Source organism: Mycteria americana, chromosome 3 (genome assembly GCF_035582795.1).
Source record: "Mycteria americana isolate JAX WOST 10 ecotype Jacksonville Zoo and Gardens chromosome 3, USCA_MyAme_1.0, whole genome shotgun sequence".
Taxonomy (NCBI): Eukaryota; Metazoa; Chordata; class Aves; order Ciconiiformes; family Ciconiidae; genus Mycteria; species Mycteria americana.
This window is the reverse complement of record NC_134367.1, coordinates 41,992,270-42,005,450: the sequence shown is the minus strand read 5'-3', so window position 1 is coordinate 42,005,450 and position 13,181 is coordinate 41,992,270. Positions and strand designations below refer to the sequence as shown.

The 13,181-nt window shown below is 45.3% G+C and overlaps 1 protein-coding gene and 1 long non-coding RNA gene across 2 annotated transcripts in view; one reads left to right on the top strand and one right to left on the bottom strand.

Annotated features, from left to right (window-relative positions):
• The window catches only part of LOC142408185 (gamma-aminobutyric acid receptor subunit rho-2), a 39,626-nt gene extending 35,429 nt beyond the window's left edge, over positions 1-4,197 (top strand). Inside the window, exons 8-9 of the mRNA XM_075498354.1 lie at positions 549-745; positions 3,889-4,197. Coding sequence (XP_075354469.1) covers positions 549-745; positions 3,889-4,197 — 506 coding nt within the window. The remainder of the gene's footprint in view (positions 1-548; positions 746-3,888) is intronic.
• Positions 1-13,181, bottom strand: part of LOC142408188 (uncharacterized) — a 69,544-nt gene that overhangs the window by 1,561 nt on the left and 54,802 nt on the right. The window lies entirely within an intron of this gene.

The following is a 13,181-nucleotide window of genomic DNA, read 5'->3' as shown; positions in this document are numbered from 1 at the left end:
CAACGGTCGTTGTTCAAAGCTTTTTGATTCCCACAGCCTGGACTGTAGACAAATACTGCTAGAGGTAAAAACATAAAGCCTTTCTTTTGCATTGTTTCATGCAAAACATTTTGTCATTATTGCACATCCCTTTTAAGATCAGTGGTCTAGATCAAATCCTCTTTAGCTGTGACCAAAAGTCAAGACTAGGTTGCTTTCTGGCAGTGCCTGTAACACAGACTGGTACAGCTAGGAAAGAGGAGTCCTTGTCACCACCGGTCGTAGCAGACCTGACTCTAAGCACTGTGTTGAAACCCTCGAGGTTAAGGAGGGAGTCAAATGCTCTTCCTAGCAAAATGATGGCTGCTCCCTTGCTCCTCAAAATTAAACCCATCGTGCACACAAAAGTGCAGGCAGTGGAACAGTTCTGCGTTGGCAGGAGAGACACTTATCACAAATTTATTTCATATCTAACATCTTTTAGAGCATCACATAGAGCATAATTTCTGTTTTTCTTGAGAGAAAACCCTTATCAGTCAATAACATTTATCTCTCTTGGTTCTTTCCAGGGATAACCACCGTGCTGACCATGTCTACCATCATCACTGGGGTGAACGCCTCTATGCCCCGTGTTTCCTACATCAAAGCAGTGGACATTTACCTGTGGGTCAGTTTTGTGTTTGTCTTCCTCTCGGTGCTGGAATACGCAGCAGTGAATTACCTGACTACGGTGCAAGAGCGGAAGGAGAGGAAACTGCGGGAGAGGGTGAGAAAAACTTTTGTTTTGTTCTTCCATTTATTGCTTTTTTTCTTACAGCTGATCTGGTCTTTATATTGACTGGTTTGTGCTTATAAATGGGAAAACACTGACATCCATGTGTGTATAGTTGGATCTGTTTAGACCGCTCCACCTCAGGCTGCATTGCTAACACCAGAAAAACAGGAGTTGGTCTCATGGGTCTTCAGAGAAACATCAGAGAAGAGGAGAGTGTGATCTGAACTGGGGAAGACTGCAACCTGGAACTGTGCGGGCATGACAAGAGGGGAAAGTATCAAATTTGATACTTCACTGCAGCTGCCACAATTGCTATATTTTTAAGCTAAAGGTGTTATTCGGAGCAAATTCATTTCATCCCTCTACAGTCAGCTTCACTCTGGAAACTGAATTCAATGGATGTAATAGTGGCGTTGTTTCCCATTACCAAATACAAACAAGTTGGCCAAGTACTTTTTAATGTGCTATGAAAGATCTTATCCTGCATCCTTGGAGTTTTTCAAGTCCTGACCAGATACAGCCCTGAGCAGCCTGGGTCTGCTGTGAGCAGGAGATAGGCCTAGAGACCTCCTGAGGTCCCTTCCAGCCTGCATTATCCTACAGACCTGTGAGCCCTTCTTCTTTGTAATTAAACAAAACACCATCACCTTTTGAACACTAAGGCTTGGGACCAAATTTTTTCAGTCACCACACACCCAGGACATCACCAGGGTTTACAGCTTCTTTCTTCCCATTAGGAACTCCCCACATTAGTTCACAGGTAACATTGGTCACCTACTGCCTTTGACTCATGGAGAAATTTGTATTTTTTTTTAAAGGCAAAAACCCCTCTCCTTTGTCTTTAACTGTATTGGAGGGATGAAATGAACTTGGGAGGGTTTGTTACTGTTCTGCTAAGTTTTCAGGAACATTTTCCCACATCCAGTGATGGCATAGCTTGTTATTTGTGTCACAAATCTGCCCTTTATTGAGTCTTGTGCATCGAATTCTATATCCAACAAATGCCTTTTTACTACACAAGGTAAAAGAGTCTGTCCAGTCTTCAGCATGTGACAATATTAATCCTCAGCGGTGGTAATGGGAACAGAGATAATAAGCAGCATTATTTGAGGGGATTGCAGCAAAATGTAGGTGAGTGCTCTTGAAGAAGCGGAAGAGACATTTCTCACTGTAAATGTAGATCTTGTCAGCCAATGCTGCTCCCCTATGAAAGACCCAAAAAATCCTAATACGAATATGTTAGGCTGCCCAGAGAAGAGCTCTGTTATGTCTACATTAAGAAATTAAATGTGCCTGGGACCAAGGCTGATGGGCATGGAGCATCTAAAACTAAACCTTCCTTCCCTGAAAATCAGAGTGGCTGCTGTGGCAAATGGTCCGTGGCCAATGCTTATTACCAAACCATACATGGGAACTTTTTGGTGCTTGTTGGCACGGACAAAATTCAGGCCAGAGACATTTCTGACACTCTGATAGTATTGTCAGCTGAGTTCCCATGCCCAGGGAGGCTCTTTGGCAGCGTTTAATTTATTAGTGTAGGCATAGACTAAAATTGCTGCAGGGTGAAATTATGTAGCATATTTCTGCATGTATGTGAAGACGGGTGTAATTTAAGACTCTGTGGAGGTGGGTTTCTAGTACGTTAGGCTCCCTTGTCCATAGGGGTGACTGTCATCACATGTACATGAAGCCATGGGAACTGTAATTTGACCTGGGGGCTAAGAGGAAATCTGCAGAATTTCTTTCTCTGCTGGGTCCTGCAGCAACTAGCTTGTTGCCGTTAACCGCTTTCCCTTCCACCCACCCGCCATCTCCTGGACCTGTCATCAGTAGACGATAAAGGGCCTGATGTAATTCTTCCCCGTGGTTTTTTGGTTTTTTTGGTTTTTTTGTTTTTTTTGAGGTACACCTGCTTAGTATAAATCAGTGGGTCTTAAAACCCACTGATGTTCAGCTGTACCCATGGAGTGCTCCAAAAAATTCCTGGAGTGATGGGTCTAACAAGTACAGCAGATGGGCTACAAACTTGTCATGCTTTTCTGCACACAATCCGCTGATACCAAATCATTTGGTTATGACTAGAACGCAGAAAACAATTCTTAGGTTGATTTTCAGGTTTTTCAGTAAGCAATGTAATCTGTTGGTTAAATAATTTGAAGAAAAAGCCTTGAGTGCAGAGTTTTCCAGTGGCATCCTGAATATTGCATATTCAGGTATATATACATTTTTTATATATATAAACATATATTCAGGATATATACATTTCTGTGTATATATACTTAATTATTTTAGCTGAACTTATCCTTGAAAACAAGTCCTTGGAAAACCCACACATCAAAGTTGGTGGAAGAGGGAATTGGGGGCAAAGTATTATTGAGTAAGGAAAGCAATCTGTGGGGAATCAGAGGCAGGACCTCCTAGCAGAAAGGAGGTTTTGGAGTCCATTTTCATTGCATACAAATATGTAATCCATATTGCTGGGGCAGAAAACCTGCAGATTTTAAACCGTAAAAGACAGTATTTGCTACTCAAAATTCTACCTGTATTCATTGGTTTTTTTAGACTTGTGGGATGCATGCTGGTGCTGCTGAAGTCAATGCAAGTTTTGACATTAACTTCAACAGAGCTGGGATTTTACATTAAGCTTTTATTTACATTAAGCTGGCCCTCTCCTTGGTTTAAAATCAGATTTACAAAGAAAACGTGTATCTGTGAAACCAGAACTTGGCCCTTTTTTTCCCATAACATGTACTGGATAAGCCATTTCCACAGATAAAACTGCACCTTGTCCTTGAATATTTATAAACACAAAGACTGAAAAATAAGGAATCTCGAGACAGCAAGGCTGAGCAGAGCTAGCTAAGAAAACCTTTTGGTTAGTTTTTATGTCTGCTAAAGCATTTCTCTAATCTTTTCTGAGGCTGCTTGTCCAAGCAGTGTAGCTAAACCATGTCTCTTCCTTTTGGAACACAAGCAAAAAAAAAGTGACTTTTTTGTTCAAAGAGAAACTTACAGTATCTCAACTAAAATTTCAAGCTCAAGTCTTTACAAGCTGTTTGTTAATAGAAAGGCATCATTTCTGTTGCTACTGTGTTCTTCCAGTGTTCAGCTATATTTCTTGTTTATGTTCCTAGTTTCCATGTACGTGTGGAATACCTCATTCAAAAACTATGATGCTGGATGGAAACTACAGTGAATCTGATGCCAACAGCCTGGCAGGATATACAAGAAACCAGATGGTCCCAGAGGAAGAAAAACAAGAAAAGATGGTTGTGCACTTAGCTATGAGCAATGAATCTAATTCATCAAGGAAGAGAGGCCTGAAGGGCCATGTGGGCTTGCGCATCATCCAGAACACTCATGCAATTGATAAATACTCAAGATTAATATTTCCAGGCACCTATATATTTTTTAATTTGATATATTGGTCTGTCTTTAGCTAAGCATGCTGGCACAGCAGTGACTGAAGCAGAAGACATTTACAAAACTCTCTTTTGTTGGTTCTTTTTCAGTCTAATCTGGATGCAAAGCCAGAAAACTGATTATTTTATTGCTTCTTCAGAGAGTAAAGTGGAGGACACATCCTCCAGTGGGCAACTCCATGCACAGGCATCATGGAGGAACCTGCTGTGCCGGTTGCACACCCCAGCTCCTGTTTGCTTTATGACACATGTCATTTCTCATACTTGAAAATATGTGCTCACCATTCACCCCAAAGGTGCTGTATGTTCATTTGGGGCCAGCCACACTGGTGGTGCCTGCTGTGCAATGGACAACCAGAGACAGTGCTCACATGGGCTGTCAGGGATTAGACAAATGCAGCTTGCAAGGGAAGGTCTGGACAGTGCGTCTCCTGTAAGGGAACTGAATGAGGTCTTTCCTTTCAAAATCTCCGCTTTTCAGCAAATCCTTTTATTTTTCTTTGGCATATGAACATCATATTTCTTTCCATTGGTTTATGACGAAGACCTCCTTTTAGGGTTCAAATTCTGCTTTCTCTGGATAGGACCTTCATCAATACTATTAGGACAGTTGACTGGCCAGGATCAACAGGGTTGGTTACAGAGTGCAGGTGGTATGTTTGAGTTGGTGGTCATTTTTGTCCAGATTAGAAGTAAGGAGTGATGATGAAGCAGAGCAAAGAAGCCCACAGACTCGCAGAAGATGGCTCCCAGGGTACATGGGTAATGAAAACAGGGAGGTTTAGGCATGTGTTCTCCATATAACTTGAGCACAGCACATGATATGTAGCACGTGCCCGCTAAAATGAGAAGGGAAGGTGATGTGTAGCATGTACAGCCAGCACGTGGTGAATGAGCAGTGTCTCTGGGACCATGACTTTCTCTCTCCTGAAGCAGAAAACAGTGTTGGGGGCAGACTGTTGGCTTTCAAGGGTTTTCCTCAACCCTCTGAGGAAAGTGCAGCTCACAGAAAAACTGTATATCCCAATGTGCCTCTCCCAATCAACACATTGTCCTTCTGTTCAGGCATTTTGGATCAAGAGGGAGAGATGTCTGCCAGAACCTCTCTCCGCAGAAACATAAGCATGTCAGAGATTAAATGGCCAAGAATAATACTGTGGGATTCAATGAGACCCCGTCTGGCCTCTGGCTCCAAGGCTGATGTAAGTCCTTTGAAGCTGTTGGAGAGCATTGTAACAAGCTTCTGTGTTTGGCATTTCATTTTTCATCCCGTGATTTCTCCCTTTCCTTTGCTAACAGCGCTGACAGCAAAACCCAAATGTAGAAACATGATAGCAACCGGACAATGATGTCCAGGTTTGTGCGCTCCTTATTTTTAGAAAACACTATGACTTTTGGCTGTGGTGGAGATTATGTTCATCAAAACATATTTGGTTACCAAGCTGAAACTCAGCAGGGTGGGCAGAGCCTGAAGCGTGAAGACCCAGGACTGAGGTTAGAAGCTGATTCAATGATAAGATTAAGTTATACATCTGCCTGGGGTTGGGCCATGAAGATTCAGATAAATCACATGAATAAAGGAAAAGCAAACAAAAATAGTAATAAAACTGTAACTATTTGTTGGCGTGTCACATTTTCTGCTTACCATAGCAGTAATTCTTTCGTCCTAAATCTCAAGGGATGTAGAAGATGGCAGAGAAGCGTCAGCTCCAGGCCGTCAACAATACCCAGGTTTTCCCTTGAATATTGCTCAAATATTGCTGCCTAAGTCATACTGAGGGTATGGTAAGTCCACTGACTTACTGGAAACACAATTGATGAGAGAAACTAAAATTAAGAGCTGTGTTCCCCTTTCATCAGCCATGTTAATAACTGCCATGAATGGAGTTCTGTCTGGTCATAAAAGTAAGAAAATACAGCCCTGAAATTGCTGGCAAGAAGAGGAGCCATGGAAGGACAGTATCTGAAAGGAAGGATTGCCCTGTATCCCAGCCTGCCACTTCTCTCCCGAGCCACCAGGTCAGTGCATTTACCACACATGGCTCTTCTGGGGGCTGAAACCTGGATACTTCTCCCATCCACAGGTGGAGATCACTACAATAAAGATGCAAGAAATATTGAAGAGATAGCCCACTCATCTTTTGAGAGGTTAAAGCCTGGACGTAACAGTGTGCATTCTTCAGCACTAGCAGTTTTGAGTGTGAAACAGGAGCCAACGCCGTGGCTGGCAGCGGGACAGCGCAGCCAAGGGACCTGCGCTGGGGAAAAGCAGCAGAACTGCACCGCGAAGCCACCGGTGCGAAGAGTGAGAAACTCGGTTCCTGTGCCCCCCGTTTGGCCCGTCTTTCTGCGTTACCCGTAGCACGTGCCATTTAACCTCTCAGTGCCTCGTCTCCTCCGTCTGGACAGTGGGGAGCAATAACATTTACCTACCTCAGGAGGTGCCGAGGGGCTTCGCTTGCTTAACTAGCACGTGTGTGGGGCACGGTTATGATTTCTGAGCAGGTCACCCAGTGGGAATCCAAAGGTTTTTGTCTTAGTTACCAGTGAGTTCTTCAAATGTGTCCTCTGAATCAGTCCAGCTGGAAGAAAGCAACTATCTCCCCCTCCTTATAATGATATTAAGCCACATAACTCCCCCGCATTATAATGATCATTATAATGATATTAAACCAGAGATAAATGTAGCCCAACAGCCAAAAAATGAGCACTGTCAATGAATAATGCCTCCTGGCATACAAAAAAAAAGAATTCCTAGTGCTTTACTTTGCCATTTGTTTTTATTACATCTCCTGTTCCCTCAGAAGTTATGTCGCAACGAAGACAGTCCTTTAGATCCTATCGTCTTTGTACTAGTACTGCCTGTAGTTTAAATGCTAGCTAATAAATGTCTTCTGGAGAGGCTACCTTACAGTTATTTTATATGCATGTGTACATAACTGATAGAGATTGATGTCTGTTTCTACCAGACACAATTATACAGCCTATAAAACCATCAAGGAGGGTATTTGTCCATTAAAGGGAAAAAAAAATCCCTATCTTAGGCACCACTTACACTTATTATTCATTAAAACAATAGATCAAAAGTATAGGTGTAAATAAAACCAAGACATCTCCTTCAGGCAGCATATGAATTGTATTTTTCTGCTTATTAAGAGGAGAGTGGCTTGGCATGTAGCTAGAACAAATATTTGAAGTGTGGTATTGAGAATGTGTTTCACCTTTCATCTCCCTTGGATTACAAGAGACTCCATGAGCAGTCTAATTTCTAGTTGCAAGATCCAACCAATGTTTTGAGAAATAGTGCCTGAAGCTAGCCTCTGAATACTGTTTGATGGCTACAACACAATTCTGTGAAGCACTGAGCATCTGGACAATTAACCTACCGAAGGACAGGATTTTCAGAAGTGCACAAGGGATTTGGGCAAATGAAGGCCACGGATGAACACACCTTCTCTGAATAACCTGGCCCAGTTGCGAAGAGAGAAAACGTCGACCCCGCTCATTCTGTGTCTGGCTCCATTTTACTTTCACTTCCTTCTAACCAGATCATGTCTTTGAAAGAAAGTAATTCTATATATAGATATGTACACATACGTATAATGTATATGCAGGCAGCATATAACAAAGGAAGACACTGTATCTATGTTAAATAGTGTACATATGTGAAATTGTAATATATTGTATGTAAATTACCATTTATTATGCCCAGAGAACTTACTATGTTGAATTGAAAAAAGGCTCTTATTGCCAGCCAAGGGCCAAGAAATTAGGTATTGGCAAAAACTATGGGTTCTCTCACATTTTCCTTCTGGAGAAGTTTGCAAGAAGGGATGATGCTAAACTGGTTGTAAAATAGGTACAATCCACTGTGCTGATCGCTGTAATCAAACCTGGTAATAAAATAACAAATGGAAAGGGTGGAAAAGGGTCCATTCCATGGTGTGAACTTTAAAATGTGATTTTAATTGTGTTTGGAGATCTGTTACCTATGAGCTAATGCCCAGGGATAAAGGATTTGAATAAACACCTCATTTGTAATTGATTTTAAATAAAAAGCATCTCAAAAGGTGGAAGAAATGTAGTGGAAGAATGCAAGTACTTTGAAGTATGCAAAGCTCCTTGGGAAAACTGAGCTGTTAATTACAGCTATAAGCTACAGAGACCTTTTGTGAAAACTGCAGCCCACAACTGAAGAAATGTTAATAATCACTTTACATTTAAGGGCACATTTTCAAAAGTCCAAATGGCAGGTATATATCTCAATCTCCATTTGACTATAAATGAGAACTTGTCATTTAATTCCTCCTTTGTGCCTTTGAAATGATTGTCTCCACACTTACCAATGGAAGATAAAGCCGCTCTGAGGTCCCGGCTGCCCGATCTCAGCTATTATCCCTGATACAGACAATGGGACTAAAGTAAATGCGCACGGGCGAGGCTGATACCCCGACCACTGGATAATGGCTATTGTCTGTCAGATTTCCACAATGAAGAGATTACAGCAAAGTACAGTCTAACTAAGTGAGATACTGCCCTGCTGAAATTTAAAGAACAGAAAAATGTATTTAAAAAACAGCAGGACTTTAGCACTATTAAAATTAAAATGTAATCCAGTCTCACACTAAGCTGATTAATTCCATCACAAAAATGACATTTGAAATAATGTAGCGGGGTCACTACCTTCCTGGTCAGAAGAATTGCCATTTCAGATGAAGTGAAAAGGGTGGGGAGGGAAATCGTGCACAAGCACGGGGCAAGGCACCACTCTTGGAGTCCAGCTCTTGCGGCAGCGCAGGGGCGACTGCCAGGCTGAGCAGAGCCCGCTGCGGAGGCGAGGATCGGAGGGCCCAGCTTTCCCAAGGCACTCGGTGCCTGGTCATCACACGTCACCATGTGGCACTCCTTGGTTTGGGCAAGAAAAAGCTATCCCCTGCCAGAAGCGGTGGGATCCCCATCAGCCGTGGGGCAGTCGTGAGGGGTGGTGTTGGAGCAGGTGATATAGCTGTTTTGGCTAGAGGTTTGGGTTCAATTCTGGCCACGTGTGTCATTAGCTGGTCCTTAGCCAGGGTTTCACGCAGGAGCCACGTGCCTGCGGCAGCCCCTGGCAGAGAAACACCTGGCAGAGGCCCCTCCACACCAACACAGGGAGACATGCACCGTCCCCAGGTGTCCCTCCACCTCCCGGCTCGTCCTGCCAGCACCGGAGAGATGGGGGCTACATCATCGGCATACCACAAAAAGTGTCCCCCAGCCCTCCCTTTGCAAGGGACCCAGGAACCAGGAGAGCCCTGCATTGCCCGCTCCTCGGAACAAGTAGCACAGCCCTTAGCAGATAATTTGACACCTGATTTTTAAGATTTCCTGCCTTGGAGAAAACGCATAAGACTCTCTTGGCCACTTGTCCAAACTGGACTTCTCCCACAAGTCTTTTAGGGGTCTCTGAGTGTGGATATGCACACTTGCAACCATAGAAATTAGCTTAGGAAAAGTGCCTGGCAACTCAATCCATGCAAAATGTATATAAATGATGTGAAAAAAAAAAAATTTTACTGCTCTACTTGTCACGCAGATTTATAGAAGAAAATTGTGTGTTTAGCTTAGAGGGAATTCAGAGAGGGAAATGAAAGGCCAAGTTAATTGTAACGACAGTTTGAATTACTTGAACAAATATATTTTGGGAAATGGGACAGAACATTAGAGCTGTAAAACTCTCTAGCCTCCTGGCTCTTTCCATTTTATCTGGATTTTTATTAGGGTCCAAATTCATTTCAACCATGAAATTTTAAACCTTTCTTATTAAGGTGCATAATGACCACATTTTTATAGGTACGGTTGGGAAGAGACCTTCAGTGCCACGCACAGATCGTAATTGCAGCAGCCTCCAAGTAAAAATACTGCTCTTTTCTCATCGAGAGTTTCAGGAGAGCTGCCATTCCACTAAACGGGAAAGGCAGAGTTATTCAGCCATTAGGTGGGGAGACAAGACACCCTCCAAGGAGCCGGACAAGAGAAAGACCATATCATTTGCACCAGATAGTAGCCTGGCACCTAACGCATATTGCTAGGTGCTCGGGTGCCGTGCTGAGGAGGACTTTGTAAGGCTACAAGGGGAGGAAAGGAAACTCCTGCTTGGGCCAGATCTGGAGACGCTAACCATCTTGGACGGTCATCGCCCTAACCATCACCCCCAGGCATGACAGTGACACAGATGCAAACTGCCACCCTGGGGAAGGTGACAAAGGACGTTTCCTCAGGGCTTGGTCCCACCTCCGTGAGACCCTTTCTTTGAGGGGTCAGTGTCTGCCTGCCCCAAACAGCTCTGATCTGGCCCCAGGACTGCACACTGAAGGAAACGTTTCTCTTCCTCTGGGGCTTGGGGCTCTCCATGTGTGTTTTGTCCATGAGGGAAGTTGGTGCCCTGGTCTGGAGATGTGGTGCCTCTTTGCAGGATTTTCCTATCAGATTCCTGCCACATCAAATCTCCCTTTCACCCCAGCAGTGGCCCAGGAGAGGAGGAGGAGGCCTTGCTTCAAAGGGTTGGTTTGTTTGGCGAGGGGCTGGTGTACGGCACAGAAAGCAGAGGAAAGGATCGAAATGGGAGGCCCTCCTGATTACTTGGGGTCAAATGGTCTGTCCCAGGCTCTTGGGCACTCTGTGCCCTAAATGACAGAAGACATGAAAACTCTGCAACTCAATTTTGAACTGAGCTGCTAAATGGAAATGGCACTTGCTGAGCTGCCCAGAGCCCTCACCACCACTCACAGAGAGCAAGGCTGGGGTAGCAGCTCTGTGGGTGTCATTCTGTACCTCGCTAAGGTGCCCAGGAATGCCTGGCGCCCAGCAGTGATGCTGTCTGGTGGTGATGTGCCTGGTGGTGATGGCACCCAGCAGTGATGCTGCCCAGGAGCAACGCTGCCCATCAGCTTGCCCTTCCTCAAGCTCAGCCTCCCACAGAAGGGCTCTCCCCATCTCCTGCCCACCCTCGTGCAGGCCCAGCCAGGCAGAGCTTCCTGAAAAAAGAGAAAAAAGTAGGGAACGGGAAAGAGGCAAGAAGAGGAAAAAAGTCCCCCCACAAACGAAAGTAAGTATTTTTGTGACTGTGCCAAAGGCTGTATTTTGCCGAGCCATTAGCTGCTCCTCACTTCTCCAGCTTTTCTGTAATCACGGCTGTAATGTTTGTGCTTTCTCTTCCTCAGTCCTCTGGCAGCTGACGTAAACATTACAGCACGTCAATATTCTTCCCACGTCTCAGCTGGTGACAAAAGCCATGAAAATAAGTGACTAACAGCTCCAGTGCAAACCACCTTTGTGCTGGTGCTCTGCCAAGGGAAGAAACCACCAAGGCTGTTTTACAAGTACAAACTCTGTCCGTAAGATCGTTTCCTTGCTGTGTGAATCCAATAAACCAATTAGTTGAAGCAGTTTAATTGGGAGGATGTAAACCAGCCTGGTACAAATAAATAAAAAAAAAATCTGTTTACTTTTACAGGGGAGGAAGCAGCCTCAGAAAGCAGTCCGAGGCTTACCCTCTCTTCAGGTATCAAGCAACACGCTGCAGATGCATGGGCACGCAGCCATGAGAGGCCTGGCCTGGCCGGTGCACCCGGGACTGGAGCAGCCACCCAGGAAGCACTTTAGATCCAGAATTTCATTCCTCAGTCTCTCCATCCCACGCTGCTGGGCTGCCACCTAAGCCCTAAAATGCCAACAGTTGCTTCCAGGCACCTCCGTTCCCAGTACGGAGGCTGCCCCGAAGCCTCGTGGCTGCTCCAAGGCATGTCCCTGGGCCCTGGCCCAGCCTGTATGGAGCTGAATGCCTTGATGTTCCTTTCTCCTGAGCCTCCAGGCTCACCCACCCAGCTGGCTGTCAAGTTCTGCTCAGCACTGTGGTATTAAATTGCCCCTGGTGCCACTTCCCAGCTGCGTCCCTCAACCTGGATGTGCCTTAACACCTTGAGCACCTTGCCCATATCTCAGCCCAGCCTGCCTGATTTCTGCTGGCATTAGAGCAGGTAGCGGACTTGAAGACTTCACACGCACTTGCTGCGAAGCAGACACCCCTCCAGCCATCTTCTGGTGTCTACCCCGATCCTCGTTTCTGCTCCCTATGAGGCTGCGAGAGGAGATCAGGAATCACCCAGAAACAAGCTAATGGCAGCCGCAGAAGAGGGAAAGAGGCTGAAAAAATGTTTCCCAAGGGATGGGAAGGCTGGAGAGGGTGAAGCTGCTGAGCTCGGTCCCTGGGTGCTTGGGCAGAGCCACACGCACGGCACAAAGGCTCGGTGCGTGCCGGGTCTCTGGCACAGCGCAGTGGGGCTCGGCCCAGCTCCCGCACAGACACCTTGCCGGCCAAGGAACGGTAGACCTGGGGCACGTCCCCACCACCGGGACAAGGCCGCCATGGCGGGCGCTGCCGCAGCAGTCAGGCAAAACAGGCCTGGCGGGGCTGCGGGGAGGCCAGCCAGCCAGCTCCCGCGCCCGAAGGCAGCATCGACTGCACTTAAATAAGCTCTGACAGATGCTCATGCAGCCTGCTCTTAAAAACCTGCAATCCCACAGCCTCCCCGGGCAGTTTATACCAGTGGTTAACCAGCCTTAAAATTAGAAAGTGTTTACTGCTTGCCAGGCTGAATCTCCCTTGCTGTAACTTGGGTCTATTACGCCCTGTGCTACCTGCGGTGGATATGAAGGAAAGTTTATGCACCTAAGTTTGGCCGTACAAGCCCTGCTCGCCCCCACCATTTCCTTCTGTGGAAGAAGCGGCATGGTTTGAGGTTGGAATTTGATTTTTTTTTGTGTGTATATGTTTTTCAGCTATTTCATTAAATGTCTTGTTATACCACACAGAGGTGATAACTCATCCATGAACAACAGCCCCATCTTTTCCATAACACCTGCAAAGACTACCTGACAGCCCAGAAGTGGCTAGTTTTGAACATTTACAAAAATTCTACCGGGCAGCATAAACCCCTCTCCTGACTTAATCATCAAGAAACTCACGC